The sequence below is a fragment of the Talpa occidentalis genome, unplaced genomic scaffold (assembly GCF_014898055.3).
Source record: "Talpa occidentalis isolate TD23 unplaced genomic scaffold, MPIMG_talOcc4v2.1 talOcc4.15, whole genome shotgun sequence".
NCBI classification, from domain to species: Eukaryota; Metazoa; Chordata; class Mammalia; order Eulipotyphla; family Talpidae; genus Talpa; species Talpa occidentalis.
This window is the reverse complement of record NW_023601543.1, coordinates 12,186,908-12,201,115: the sequence shown is the minus strand read 5'-3', so window position 1 is coordinate 12,201,115 and position 14,208 is coordinate 12,186,908. Positions and strand designations below refer to the sequence as shown.

The 14,208-nt window shown below is 42.4% G+C and overlaps 1 protein-coding gene across 1 annotated transcript in view; it reads right to left on the bottom strand.

Annotated features, from left to right (window-relative positions):
• GPC3 (glypican 3) overlaps window positions 1-14,208 on the bottom strand; it is a 379,321-nt gene that overhangs the window by 119,546 nt on the left and 245,567 nt on the right. The window contains exon 5 of the mRNA XM_037512804.2: window positions 11,642-11,767. Coding sequence (XP_037368701.2) covers window positions 11,642-11,767 — 126 coding nt within the window. The remainder of the gene's footprint in view (window positions 1-11,641; window positions 11,768-14,208) is intronic.

The following is a 14,208-nucleotide window of genomic DNA, read 5'->3' as shown; positions in this document are numbered from 1 at the left end:
AGGACATCTAGGTCAAAAATAACCCCAGCTCTCTGGCTGGAGGGACTCAGAGAGTGAAACTCTCTCCCTCTCTGGTTTTTCTCAGCCACTTTGTATTCCTCTGTGCTCCCCTGCCCAAGGGCTCTTGGCACTTCTCTAGATGTGCTTCTTTCTCCGCTGAAATATCTGTGTGGTTAGAGGGCTTCTAATTTTCATTTTGGGCAGCTGTGTCAAATATTATTTGGAGCAACAGACACTGAATTCCATTTCTTTTACTTGGAAGCCCATTGGGGTTATGCGGTGCTAAGGGGGAGACACTTTCTTTAAGGTTTAATTATGTAAACTTCACCCCCAACTCTCCAATATCAGAAACTAAGAACAACTCTGACAACACGGCAACCAACTGACTTGCCTGTTCCCCTGGTACCCCAAAGATGCCAGGAAGAGTCAAATGAAGAGCTCCGTGCTGACTAATGAGAATGGTTACACCCCGGGGCTCCTCCTGCATCACTTTCACTTTGGTCTGTTTGGGAAGCCATCAGGGAAAGGGCTGGAAATTCAAAGTCATCAAAGCAGCTTTATGGCATTCCTCTTCCTTTCAAAGTCCCTCCCCTTCAAATGTCCTTGTCATAGGATCCCACAGTCTGGTAGAGCTGGAAAGAGCTTTAGAGGCCATTTGGTCCTAACGCCTTCATTTTATAAATAAAAGAAAAGCTGAAGGGCAGAGACCTGCCCAAGGTCACATGACCAGCTCATCACAGGCTAGGACTGGATCCAGCCTAGGGCTAAAGGTCTCACTTGTACGGGCTGTAAAGCTTGTGGGGACACAGGGCAAGGGCTTCATTAGAGCTGTGTGCAGGGCAAGCGAACGCAGAGCTAGCCTCAAAGACAGGGGAAGGTCATTGACTCGTTCTTCCAGGCACGTCACCTGACAGCATTGAGAGGATGTGCCGGCAGAGAAGCCTGGTACTGCTACTCCGGTGGGACTGGCCAGGGGAGAGACCCAGGAAAGGACAGCATTTAGCAGCATGGTCTATGGAAAGGTGGAACAGAATAGCCATGCCAGGTCTGGATTAGAGAAGGAAGTGTGCTTAGGTCGGGATTCCCATCAAGAGCAGGAAGAAGGGCCTCCCCGGTGGCGCAGCGGTTGAGCGCTGGGTTGCGAAGCTGCCCGAAGCCTCCGCGGCGCCGGTTCGATCCCTGGCTGCTCCCCAGCCACCGGAGGAGGGTCCCACATGGCGCGCAGACCTCTCCTGCCGCCCACTGCTCCCCTCAGCAGTGTACTTCGGTCCTTCTGCCTGCTCTGCTCCCCTCTCTGGCTTGGTGAATTCTCTCACCCTCTCGCGCTTCTGACTGTACCCAGTGCTTGTATAAATAAATAAATAAAAAATAAATCTAAAAAAAAAAAAAAAAAAAGACTGCATTTCTTTAAAAAAAAAAAAAAAAAAAAAAAAGAGCAGGAAGAAGGTAGGATGGCTGTGAGCCCACGGAGGACAGAAGCAGGTATGTGACAGGCAGGGCAGAGTAGTGGGTAGGGTGGTAGACACGGTTCGAGGTTTGGACCCCAAATCCCTTACTGATGAGTAAGTTACTTCACCTAACCAGTAAAACGAAGGCAAAAGCAATGTCCAGCTCAAAGGCCTCCATGAAAACCAACTTCGTTAATGCATGATAGCACCCTGCATGGAGCCTGGTACGCGGTAGGCAGCGTGGAGATGGAAATGTCCCTGACTGGGTCATTAATCGCCGCAGTGTTTCTGTCCTGCTTTCTGACATTTCCCTATAACCTTAGATGGGACTTGCAGGGCAAAGGGAAGGGAGAAGAAATTCAAATGTTTCAGGGAGGGGGAGGCAAGAGGAGTTAAATAGTGAAGGATAAAAAAACAAACAGAATGTGGGTGCTGCCGTCCCCTCCCCCCCGTCCCGCCTCTCCTTCATCCTTCCAATGCCAGCCCCTCCCACTGCACCCTTTCCCCTTATTTAGTAGGGGTTTCCTGGGACTCAGGACTTGGGGTGTCCAAGCTGGTGATGGAATAAGTTGTCACCACAGGGGTGAGAGAGCGGTTGTTCTGACCAGTGCACAGGACACTGCTGGCCTTTGGCAAAGCCAGGTAATCCTGAAGCCATGGATAGGGTTCTTTAATGGACCTCGATTCCTATCTTTGAAGGGAAGACAAAACTTTGCAAACTAAATGGCTTTTACAGCCCTTGAAATTCTTGGGATACAAGGAACATACCTCAACATCATAAAGGCCATCTATGACAAGCCAACAGCCAGTATCATTCTCAATGGTGAAAAACTGAAAGCAATTCCATTAAGATCTGGAACAAGACAAGGATGTCCACTCTCACCACTGCTTTTCAATATAATACTGGAAGTCCTAGCCAGAGCAATAAGACAAGAGAAAGACATCCAAGGAATCCAAATAGGAAAAGAAGAAGTCAAACTATCACTATTTGCAGATGATATGATAATATACATAGAGAACCCCAAAATCTCCACAGAAAAACTAATTCAACTCATCAATCAATTCAGTAAAGTGGCAGGATACAAAATCAACACGCAAAAGTCAGTAGCCTTCCTATACACAAACAATAAATCTGAAGAAGAAGAAATCAAAAAAACCACCCCTTTTATTATCGAAACAAAAAAAATCAAATATTTGGGAATAAATCTAACAAAAGAGGTAAAGGACCTAGACAAAGAAAACTATAAAACACTGTTAAAAGAAATAGAAGAAGACACAAAGAAATGGAAAGACATCCCCTGCTCATGGATTGGAAGAATAAACATTATTAAAATGGCCATCCTACCAAAAGCAATATACAGATTCAATGCTATTCCAATCAAAATCTCAATGGCATTCTTCAAAGAAATAGAACAATTATTGATGAAATTCATATGGAATCACCAAAAATCCCGAATAGCCAAAGCTCTACTGAAAAAAAAAGAAGGAAATGGAGGCATCACACTCCCAGACTTCAAACTATACTACAAAGCCATAATCATCAAAACTGCATGGTATTGGAACAAGAACAGACATACAGACCAATGGAATCAAATAGAAAATCCAGAAATAAACCCACAGATTTATGGTCAACTAATCTTTGACAAAGGAGCAAAGACTATGCATTGGAGCAAAGAAAGTTTGTTCAATAAATGGTGCTGGGAAAACTGGGTCGCTACATGCAAAAGAATGAAGCTTGACCACTACCTCACACCATACACAAAAATCAACTCAAAATGGATTAAAGAACTAGACATAAGACCTGAAACCATAAAATACATAGAAGGAAATATAGGCGAAACACTACGGGATTTGCACATCAAAGACATCTTTACAGACACATCACCCAAAGCAGTGATAGTGAAGACAAAGATAAACAGCTGGGACTACATCAAATTAAAGAGCTTCTGCACAGCAAAAGAGACAATAACAAAAACAAAGAGAAACCCCACCAACTGGGAGAACATTTTTGCACCCAACACTAATGATAAAGGACTGATCACAAAAATCTGCAAAGAGCTGATGAGACTCAGCAACAACAAAGAAAATAATCCAGTCAAAAAATGGGCAGAAGACTAAAAAGAAACTTCTCTGAAGAGGAAATGCGAATGGCCAACAGACATATGAAAAAATGTTCAACATCACTTGTAATCAGGGAAATGCAAATCAAAACTACCATGAGATACCATCTCACACCAGTGAGAATGGCACATATTAAAAAAACTAGCAACAACAAATGTTGGCGAGGATGTAGAGAAAAAGGAACTCTCCTACACTGTTGGTGGGAGTGCAAACTGGTCCAACCACTATGGAGAGCTGTGTGGAGATTTCTGGACCTACTAAACATAGAGCTTCCATATGATCCAGCAATTCCACTCCTAGGTATCTACCCAAAGGACACAGAATCATTAATTCAAAAGGGCACCTGCACTCCTATGTTTATAGCAGCACTGTTTACAATAGCTAAGCTTTGGAAACAACCCAAATGCCCAAAAACAGATGACTGGATCAAGAAGATGTGGTCCATATATACCATGGAATATTACTCAGCATTCAAAAAAGATAAACACATGCAATTTGCAGCAACATGGATGGCGCTGGAAGGGATCATGCTCAGCGAAATAAGCCAAAAAGAAAAAGAAAAATACCGGATGGTCTCACTCATAGCAGGAATCTAGAAAACTTAAATAAGGGACCAGGAAAATGAATATAAGAAAGTGAAAATCCAAATCAACAAAAAACTATGAACCAGAGACACTTTTTGGGGGGTAGGGGGGCGAGGGGAAGGATTGGGGTCAGAATGGGGCGTTTGCAATTGTATGGGGGAATATAAAAATAAAATTTAATATTAAAAAAAAAAAAGAAAAAAAAATGGCTTTTACCAGGGGGATGTCAGTCAACTTGAGGATGATGGACTTTAGCAGGTCGTTCACCATGATGGCTTCACTATCAATGATTCTTCTTATTTGATTGCTCTGATCTTCTGTTTTTCTCCAAGTTCTATTCCCAGCCCCGTTATTATATGTGTCAGAAAGTAATAAAATTGCATTTATATCAAAATGGTCTGCTACTCAGACTTTTCATTAATGTAAATGGTGCTACCAATCCCTTAAAATATTTTCTTATACTGGTTCAATTGGTTCATTCAGCACCATGGACTGATTTGTTCCAAAATAGAATTGTTTCCTATTTTAAAATGGAAAATAGAATGATCGGTGGATTTACTTAAGGAAAACAATTAAAAAGCAATATGTTTAGAGCAAGGCATAGAGACAGATTCAGGATGCTGCTGAAAAGTGTGTGTTTGGAAACAGGCCAGTAGTGCTGCGTTCATTAGTCTTCACAGGGAGCCATTTGTTTAGTGTAGAACGTCCATCTGGAACGGGCCTACTCTCCCACTCTGACACACCTAGTAATGGAGGCTACGTCATCATTTTGAAGGATACTTCATATGCATTTTCTTATTGGAGGCCAACAACCCCATGGGGTAGGCCAGGGAGACATTTGTTTCATTATTTCACAGGAAGGGAAAAGCAAACACGAAAAGTTTACGTGTCATCTGCTCAGAGCTGGCACGCCCCCAGCTCAGGTGAGGGTGACTTACTCTGGCTCATTAAGCAGAGACACATTGTAGTCTCGGCCCAAAGATATGCCCAGAGCAAGGGGAGTGGGGAGCAAGGAGTGGCTCTAACCAGGCAAGAGTTCATTTGCGTGGTTTTTAAGCTCCACCTGTCATGTGGTTGACTAAAATATGAGGGGACAAAAAGTAGGCTGCTCCTGTGACCCAGGAGCTACAAATTCGAGTAAATTTTCCTTGATGGGGCACATAAAACTTCACCATAAAGGAGACAAACCCAAAGATCAAAGCCACAGTCACGTAAAGAATAAAATTCATTGGCTTGAGAAATTGGGAAATCATGAACGACTTTAACGATCACTTGCCTTTTCCATGAAGGATAAGCCAAGGGTGAAAGAAAGGATTTCAGAGCTTTGAGCAACTAGATTTGACCAGCAATGAACCCATCCTGGTTTCTAACATCAGTAAGTTAGGAAGATGACTTGGGTTAATCACCACAGGTTTCCTCTATCTGAACATAGAGTGGACCTATTTGGTATGATTTGGGGGGTTACTTTCTATGTCTGGGATTGCTCAAAAAAGTGATTCCATATAAATTATGGGACTGGTGTTCCCAGACCTCCAAAACAACCTATGAAATCATTGTAAATTGGAATGTTCCATTTTCAGATAGTGGGAGACACCTGTAATAAGTCATAGAAGGAACAGTTGAAACTGTCTTTGCTATAAATCAAGACATTAAAGGAAGGAAGGCCAGTCCAGCACATAACCTTAGATGTAAATGACCCTGTTGATCCCCCACTGGACCCAATCACCCACCATTTGCATCAACCAGGACCAATGATGTGGGTTCTGATGTTTTTGCAGAATGGGAGAGAAAGAAAGGTAAAAATGAGAGGGGGTGCATGATGTGGTCTTCCTAAAGAATTAAAATGCGGCCTCCCTGGTAGCACAGGGGTTAAAGTCTCAGTGCTATCAAGCTATCACCAGACACTGCAGCATGAGCTCAATCCCTGGCCAGGGAGCTAACCCACAAGGTGCAGCAGACCTCTCCTGTCTTGCCCGCTGCTCCTCTCAGCAGTGTATTTCAGTAGATCCACATGTTCTGCTCCCCACTCTGTCTCTGGTGAATCCTCTCACTCCCTGAACTTCTGGCTTACACCCCAGTTCTTGTATGCATAAACAAATAAAATAAATCTTTTAAAAAAAGAATTAAGAAATGGGTCATTGAAGGGAGCTAAAATCAGGACAAGCTCTGTCTATCTTTCAGTAAAGAATTGCAAGGGCCTTTTTATAGGAGGTTTGCTTTGTTCAGCAACAGCACTAATCACTACCATTTATTGAGGACCGTGTTCCGGGCACTCTGGTCTGCATTTCGCAGTCTCTTTGAATCCTCTCAACAATCTGCTCAGGAAGAAAAGATTACCAGTCTTTTACAGAAACCGGGACTCACAGAAGAGAAAAAGCACAAGTCCAAGCCCCGGCTTGCTGAGTCCAAACCTGCACACTTATACACTCTGCTGTGCTGGTTTTTGAGGCTGCTCTGAAATGCTGAGTTCCATGCTTTTGTTCATGCCCCAACTGGCTATATTTCTACCAATAAAATTCACTGGAGATACTCAAACAATGTTTTGTACTTGCTGAAGTCTGAGAGGGTAGGCAAAAACAAACAAACAAAAAAACCCCAAATCTGGACAGCTGAATTTCTTTCCAAGGGGCCCTCACATGTGTGTTCCTTTTGGGATTGGGTACCAGCATCAGTAAAGAAGGGCCATTTCCTGTAGCTGTGGGAGAACAAAGTCACCACTACAGTCACAAAGACCAGGAGGCGAGGGCCCAGAGCAGCACCACCTCTGCTGGCGGGAGGTTGCCAAGAAAGATGCTTCCCCCAAAGTGCCTGCCTCAGTCCTTGAAACTCAAGTGTCAAGAGTCCATTTTTGTTGATGCTCTGTGGCTGATGAGCAGAAATAGCTCTTCTGGATCTGGGTACCTGGGCGTGTTACTGTCAGGAGGCAGAGGCCTTCTAATGAAGTGACACTGAAGGTGGCTGGTCCTCTACTCACTCAGGAAAAGGTCAGGAGACTTGTTTCAGTCAGTTCCCCACCTGCCTTACATGCTATCTGAGAGGTGAATAAAAAATAATTGCAGATCTCCATTGTGTGACTACCTACCAGAATGTATTCAGCCCAACTGTTTGCTGATTCTGGGATAACTTAGAACATTTCTGCAATTCCTCTTTGGAAACCCCATCTAGTCAGTTTAAGTGACACAAGAGGTAAACTACCCAGTAACCTCCTCTCCTCATTCCAGATGGCATGACCCTGCTTGATCAGTGACCCCACTCAGTAGTTTGGTTACAAAAGACTGAGATATTTCCCCAAATCCAGTTGTCCCTTGCAGGAAGATGGCCTAAACCTCTTCACTTTTGCTAGGACTCTTCCCCAACCTGCTCAACCAGCTATGATACTATAATATCAACAGCTACCTCATCTGCACAGACATGATGGACAATAGGTTCCACTGTTCCCACCTGAAAAATAAGGGAACAGAATCTGATGTTAAATGACCCACCCAAAGCACAGAGTGACCAGGATTAACATCTCCACTGTTATCACCGGGAAGACGGTCCTATTCTAGATATGCATCAAGCCGCTGGCTCATGTTTCTTACCCTCTCAGGATCCCCTCACAGTAATCCTCAGCCTGAGCCTGAACCACTGAAAATCCACTGGCTGAGAACCAACATCTTGCAGATTACAGGAACTGACCCATACACCCTCAAGATTTTCCCCAAAGATGTAAACAAATGTTTTGTCTACAGCATCAGTGATTTCAGTCTATCACCCAGCACAACACCCACTTTGAAGGAAGCAATAATAACCTAAGGAGTATAGAAGTCCTAGGTTTCAATCAATATTGTATTAAATGCAGTTGTATATGTCATTCATGGACACATCTCCCAAGCCTTTCAGATTAAAATCAAAGCATTCTGGTCCATGGAGCAGTGATGGGAAAAGGAGGCAGATCTTACCCCACCATCAGAAACACATTTCAGGGCCTCCCTGGTGGCACAAGGGTTAAGATGCAACCTATGAAGCAATCTGTAGCCTCTGCAGCATGAGTTCAATTCCCAGCTAGCCAGGGAGCAACCCACATGGCGCAGCAGATCTCTCCTGACTTGTCCACTGATCCCCTCAGCAGTGTACTTCAGTCAGTCTACCTGTTCTGTTCCCCACTCTGTCTCTGGTGAATCCTCTCACCCCCCACATCTCTGGCCTGTACCCCAGTGCTTGTATGCATAAATAAATAAATCTTTAAAAAAAACACATTTCAAAGGGAAAAATGTGAGCTGATATTTATTTGTTGAAGGTGGTGTGGGCAGGCTGAGACTGTCCCAGAGATCTCCAAATGTGTTCCGTATAAGGAGATGACCCTATGAACAGGAGGAACAGGCCTAAGTATTAGTAGGGCATGATCTGCTTAAAGTAATAATTGGTCCAGTTTTCAACAGGTGATTAAAGACATCAGTGTCATGCCATGAAAATGTCTCCTTCTGCTGCTATAGACATAGTAGTCAACAAGCCCAGCCTTGACTGAATGTGGCAACCCTATTAAGCTGTCAGTCTGTGGGATAAGCTGGGGTTTTCTCACTCAATTCTGAAGGTAGAGCTACTGTATGTGACACCATAATCTTAAGGGATAAATGTCACTGCATTGCTATCGAGTAGGTTCTGAAAAATAGCTGTCACGAAAGACTATTTTTGAGATAAATCTATGATAAAAAAATATGCCAGTCTAAGCCTTTGGAGGGATTATCACATGGGGGTGCTTCTCAAACTTATCTGTCTCACCTTACCAGGATTTAAAAAAATCTTTAGCTGCCATAAATATTCATGCTACACCAAACTAATTTTCCACATATTCTATTTTTCTATCAAAGCCTTTCCATAAACCATCTTGGCTTACCTCAAGTAAGGTAGACTATGTAAAGTGTCATACTAGCAAACAGTACTACACTTTGATACTTTTATTCCAGGGCATACACTCAGGCTAACGAAGTGCTTCCCTAAATCAGAAAGATGAAAATATCATGTTTCTGCCTCCAGGAAAGCTAAAGTAAAAATGCCAGCTGAAAAATGTCTGTCTCCAAGAAGTGTGGAGACAGATGGTGATAAAACAAATACTGAAGCCCTATTTGTCCCTCTCTCCCTCCTGCCAGCCTTTCCCAAGTAGAGCATCCTGCAGGACAAGATGCCAAGAGAAGAAAGAATAGGGATGTTGAAGGCTGAACTATCAGTGTCTAACTTTCAACCAATTGCATTCATCAGAGATATTATGTAGATGCATCTCAGGTAATGCAGCTGACAGGAAATTGATCATCATTTTCTTCAGTCAGCTATTTTCTTTTTAATCGGATGTCTCCACTGACAAGTCTCATTCCCTTTCAGGATTCTTTATTTCTATAAATTTTGTTTTTCCTTTTTTTTATTTAAGATTTATTTATGCATATGAGAGCTGGGGTACAGGCCAGAGATGTGGGGGGTGAGAGGATCCACTAGAGACAGAGTGGGGAGTAGAACAGGCAGACAGACTGAAATACACTGCTGGGGGAGCAGCAGGTAAGTCAGGAGAGGTCTGCTGCACCATGTGAGTTTTTCGCTGGCCAGCCAGGGATCGAACTTGTGCTGCAGAGGCTGCAGAGTGCCTCATAGTACAGTGCTTAACCCCTTGCGCCACCAGGGAGTCCCCTCCATAAATTTTCTTGACAAAAAGTAAAATATTTTCAAAGGAACACAAACCCAAGATACAAAGATAACAAAGTTACAACCCATTTGACTATATGAGTTGGCAAATGTTACTTAAGACTAAATTCAATGATAAATTCAATGAAAAGCTCTACAAAGAGGTTTGAACTATAGATGAGACATGAAGGAAAAAGCTAATCTTTACAAATGGTACAAATAGAGGGCACACAAGTCCTCAGGCTACAGCACTCCATATTACTAAATGTATACTGCTAGTAATTTCCAAAATATCTAGTTTGACACTATTCCCTAGTCCCATCATTGTACTAGGTCAGTAATTTAAGTATAGGTTAATTATCACCTGAGGTTACTAACCAAAAAGGGTCACTTCCTGGGATGTACTACCCTTATTCTGTCTACAAATAAAATCCCCTCCCTCCCTCCTCTCTCCTTCTTTTTTCCCCATTCCTTTCTCCCTCCTTCCCGTGCATAGTATATATCAACAATCAAAGGTATTTTGGAAAGAAAAGATTTTTCAGAAATATAACTAGGAGTTTGGAATAGCAACACTTCTCCAATATTTATTTTGCTATATTGTTCAACACCCTAAGGTATTTAAAGCTAGGAAATGAAACAAAAACCTTTGATCTAACAGAATTCTTTTTTTAAAAAAAAGATTTATTTATCTATGCATACAAGAACTAGGGTAGAGGCCAGAGATACGGGGGTGGGGGGAGGTGAGAGGATTCACCAGAGAGCATTGGGAGCAGAACAGGCAGATGTACTGAAATACACTGCTGAGGGGAGCAGCGGGCAAGACAGGAGAGGTCTGCTGAGCCATGTGGGTTGCCCCCTGGCTGGCTGGGGGATTGAACTTGTGCTGCTGAGGCTGTGGATTGCTTCATAGTGTGGTGCTTAACCCCTCACGCCACCAGGGAGGCCCTAACAGAATTCTTGTAATGGTGCAAAAGCACATTTGGCTAACTTTTGGACTTACTCAAATTTAGCAGTCTTTGGATTCCACCATTTCACAGAGAGGATTTTCTTGGTTCCCAAACAACATCATTCACAAAAGTATACTGGACATGAATTAGTTATATGAACAACATTCAATTAGAAAACATAAAATATTGGCATTTGTGACAACAGAGCTTGACCTTGAGGGAATTACGCTAAACAGAAGCAGAGGGAGAAAGACAAACACTATATGATTTTTCTCCTATGGAAGATAAAGAAACAAAGCAACCAAACAAAATAAAAACAAACTCTTAGATTCTGACAACAGAATGATGGTTACCAGAGGGGAGGAGAATGAGAGTGTGGGCAAAACTGGTAAAGTGGGGTCAATTGTATGGTGGTGGGTGGAAACTAGATTTTTGGGGTGATCATGATATAGTATATACAGATGTTGAAGTACATAAAGTGTACACCTGAAACTTACAAGTTTTATAAACCATAGTTACCTCAATTTAAAAAAGTCTACTAGTTCCAAAAACACATCCGGTAGGGGGCCCAGGGGCCTAGGGTAAAGGGTGCATGCATGCATTGGTGGGACATGTGGTGCGGTGACATACACCTGAGGAGGTGTGACCCTCTTCCCCTAAATCATAGACAGTGCTGTTTTGTGAACCTCTGTTTCCTCAATAATGAAAAAAGAAAAAAGAAAAACTATGTCCTGAGGGCTGTCAGTTGCAGACAGCACACGGCACGCCACACACGCTCATGTGCAAGCTTTTTCTAGTGGAATTAATGGAGGCAGAGAGAAGGCATGAGATGAACGCATGATGACTATTCCTTAAGGACCACTCTATTTAATATTCAGAAAAACATTACCTCTCCACAAGTTCTTGTCCATTCCAGCAAAGGGTGTCGTTCTCGGCCACAGGGCTGTGGCTGCAGACGTAGCCAGGCAGAGCGCTATAGAAGCTGATGAAAGATTTCAACTTCTGAATTAGTTCCCTGAAAGAAAAACAAAACATCTGTGTATAAGAGGCAAGTAAACCCAGTATGTGAAAAGTTTAATTTCCTTATCAGCATGACAGAATGGCTCTGCCAAACTGATTAGAGCAATAAGTGATTTTTAAAGACATTCTTGGCAACAAGGCCAGAATAGTTTTTTTTAAAAAAAAATCAATAAAATGATATTAGAAAAAGAACTGCCTGCCATAGTAGGTGCTGTTCCTATCAGAAGGATGAGTTAATTCCAACATCCATTTTCAAGCACAGTTCTGCTTCCATTTTTTTGTTCTGAACGCTGGTACCTACGTTCTCAAGGGTGCTGATTGCAAGGCACACAGGAGCGTTACATATCTTTTGGTTTCTGGGTGTAATTGAGTGCATTGATTGTAATTTACAATGCTATTACCCTAGAGATGGCCCCTTTCCATACAGGCTCTGGCTAATAGTTGCAGTTCAGAATTGCAGGGTGCTCAGAGCAGTGTGAGTTCTATGAAATTCTCCTGACAATATAGTCAGAGAAACTCCTGTCTGCTAGAAGAGAAAGGTTTCTTTGTTCTTTCTCTGTGTATAGTAGCTCCTTTGAGGGAGGGAAGCAAGAGTGAAGAGATCCTAGTATATTTTTTATTTATTTGCCTTAACTTTTAGGCTATATATGATGTGTTTATGTATGAGAAAGAGAATATATTATGTATGCAAACATACATAGACATGTATACATAAATACCCACCCTATTATGTTGTTAAAAATGGACATGGGCACACAAAATAAGGCCCTGTAGACTGGAAAGAAGTGGATATGCTTAAAAAGAAATATTAAAACATCGATGTAATTGATGTTCAGTGGCAAACATACAAAAATAAATGTCTTTGTTTTCTAAAGCAATGTTCCTGGTAGAAAGGGAGTTAAAGCAGTTTTTGTATCCTAGTCTATCTTAAGTCTCTACTAAGTTTCTGGAGACTGTGGCCAGGGAATTTGCTGGCAGTGGAGTAGTTATTCAATACTGTCTCCAGGATAAGAATGGACTGGCCTGATATATAGGCCTCTGGAGGAGCCAGAGGCTTGAATCTCATTTGCAGACTGGTGGGAGTCCTGAGCCTAGGAATGCCTTCTGGGGGTTGTTCTCAGATCTGGACAAAGAGGGAAGACTGGTAGAAATTATTTTCTTGTATTTAATGTTATTTTCCATTTCATTACCATAAAACTATTCATTACAGCTAATGATTTAAAAGAGAGAGAGCTTACAACACTCAACATATCTTCATAAAGGCTCGGGTCACAGCAAATCCAGAGTGATGCATAGAACAACTCAAGAAAGGTCAGTGGGACATACATCACTCCTGGTACCCCCGCAAGTTACCACCACCCCCAGTCTACTCCTGGAGGCTCAGCTCTTTCCCTTTCCAAAGTGAAGAGGTTCATTCAGTACAGGCTCTGAAAATAAAAGTCAACATTAGACTTGCTCACAGAGGAAAAAGATGGGTTCAATTAACACTAATAGGAGAGATAGTCTGTTTTACAAGGTAATAATACAGTCCCCAAGAGTGGAAACTGAAAGACTAAAGGCTGAGGCCGAGGAACTCCCCCCACCCCATGAAGAAATAGAGCATGGCCATTAGTCTATGGGAAACGATGGCCCTCCCTTTAATCAAAGAGTTTCCCTTAGGCCTTCTTCTACCTCCAAACTCTCAACTAACATAGCATATGGCAAGAAAAATTGACCTCATACCAAAGCCTTCTAATTTGACTTCTCTAAAACTTAAAAAAAGGAAAAAAAAACAAAACTACCAGAACTCAAAACTCCTCCCAGTCTCTCAACCCTTTACAGATTTCTTGGCTGATCAAAAAGATCATGGAAAAGTTGGAGAAGATTCAAAGAAGGTCTGACTAAATGTTCAGGGGACGAGGGGTTGTGATAAACATAACACCTCCCACTTTAGTATAGAAGGATATTACTTGATGGGGTCAAGATCAAAGTCCAAGAAAACCACAAAGAATGTGAGTAATGTGAACGCAGTCTGGGCCATCACATTCTAGAACTCAGAGGAATCTCTTTGAAACTTGAACACAGTAACATGGGGAAATCCAAGGCCATCCTACTTTCTAGAGTCCTCATTACCTCCACAGGACAGATAGGATGGACCGAGGAAGGAAGTGTGTTCACTATTCAGAACTTGGAATACACCTTCATTTAGCAGCCATGTTACAGTGATGGCGGAAATCTCAGAACAGCCCCTTACATCCGGGTATGAACAGCAGCTGTGACTACTGATTTTGGAGTTTCACCAATGTGAGGTTCAAAAATGTCAGCTACTTCCTCACTTACTTAGCAGGGAATCTTTAGGGGAGCCCTAAATTCCCTGAGGCTTACTTTCCTTGTCTGCAAAATGCTGTGATGATTAAATGAGACAAAGCATGTAAAGGTTTTAGCATAGTAGCTCCC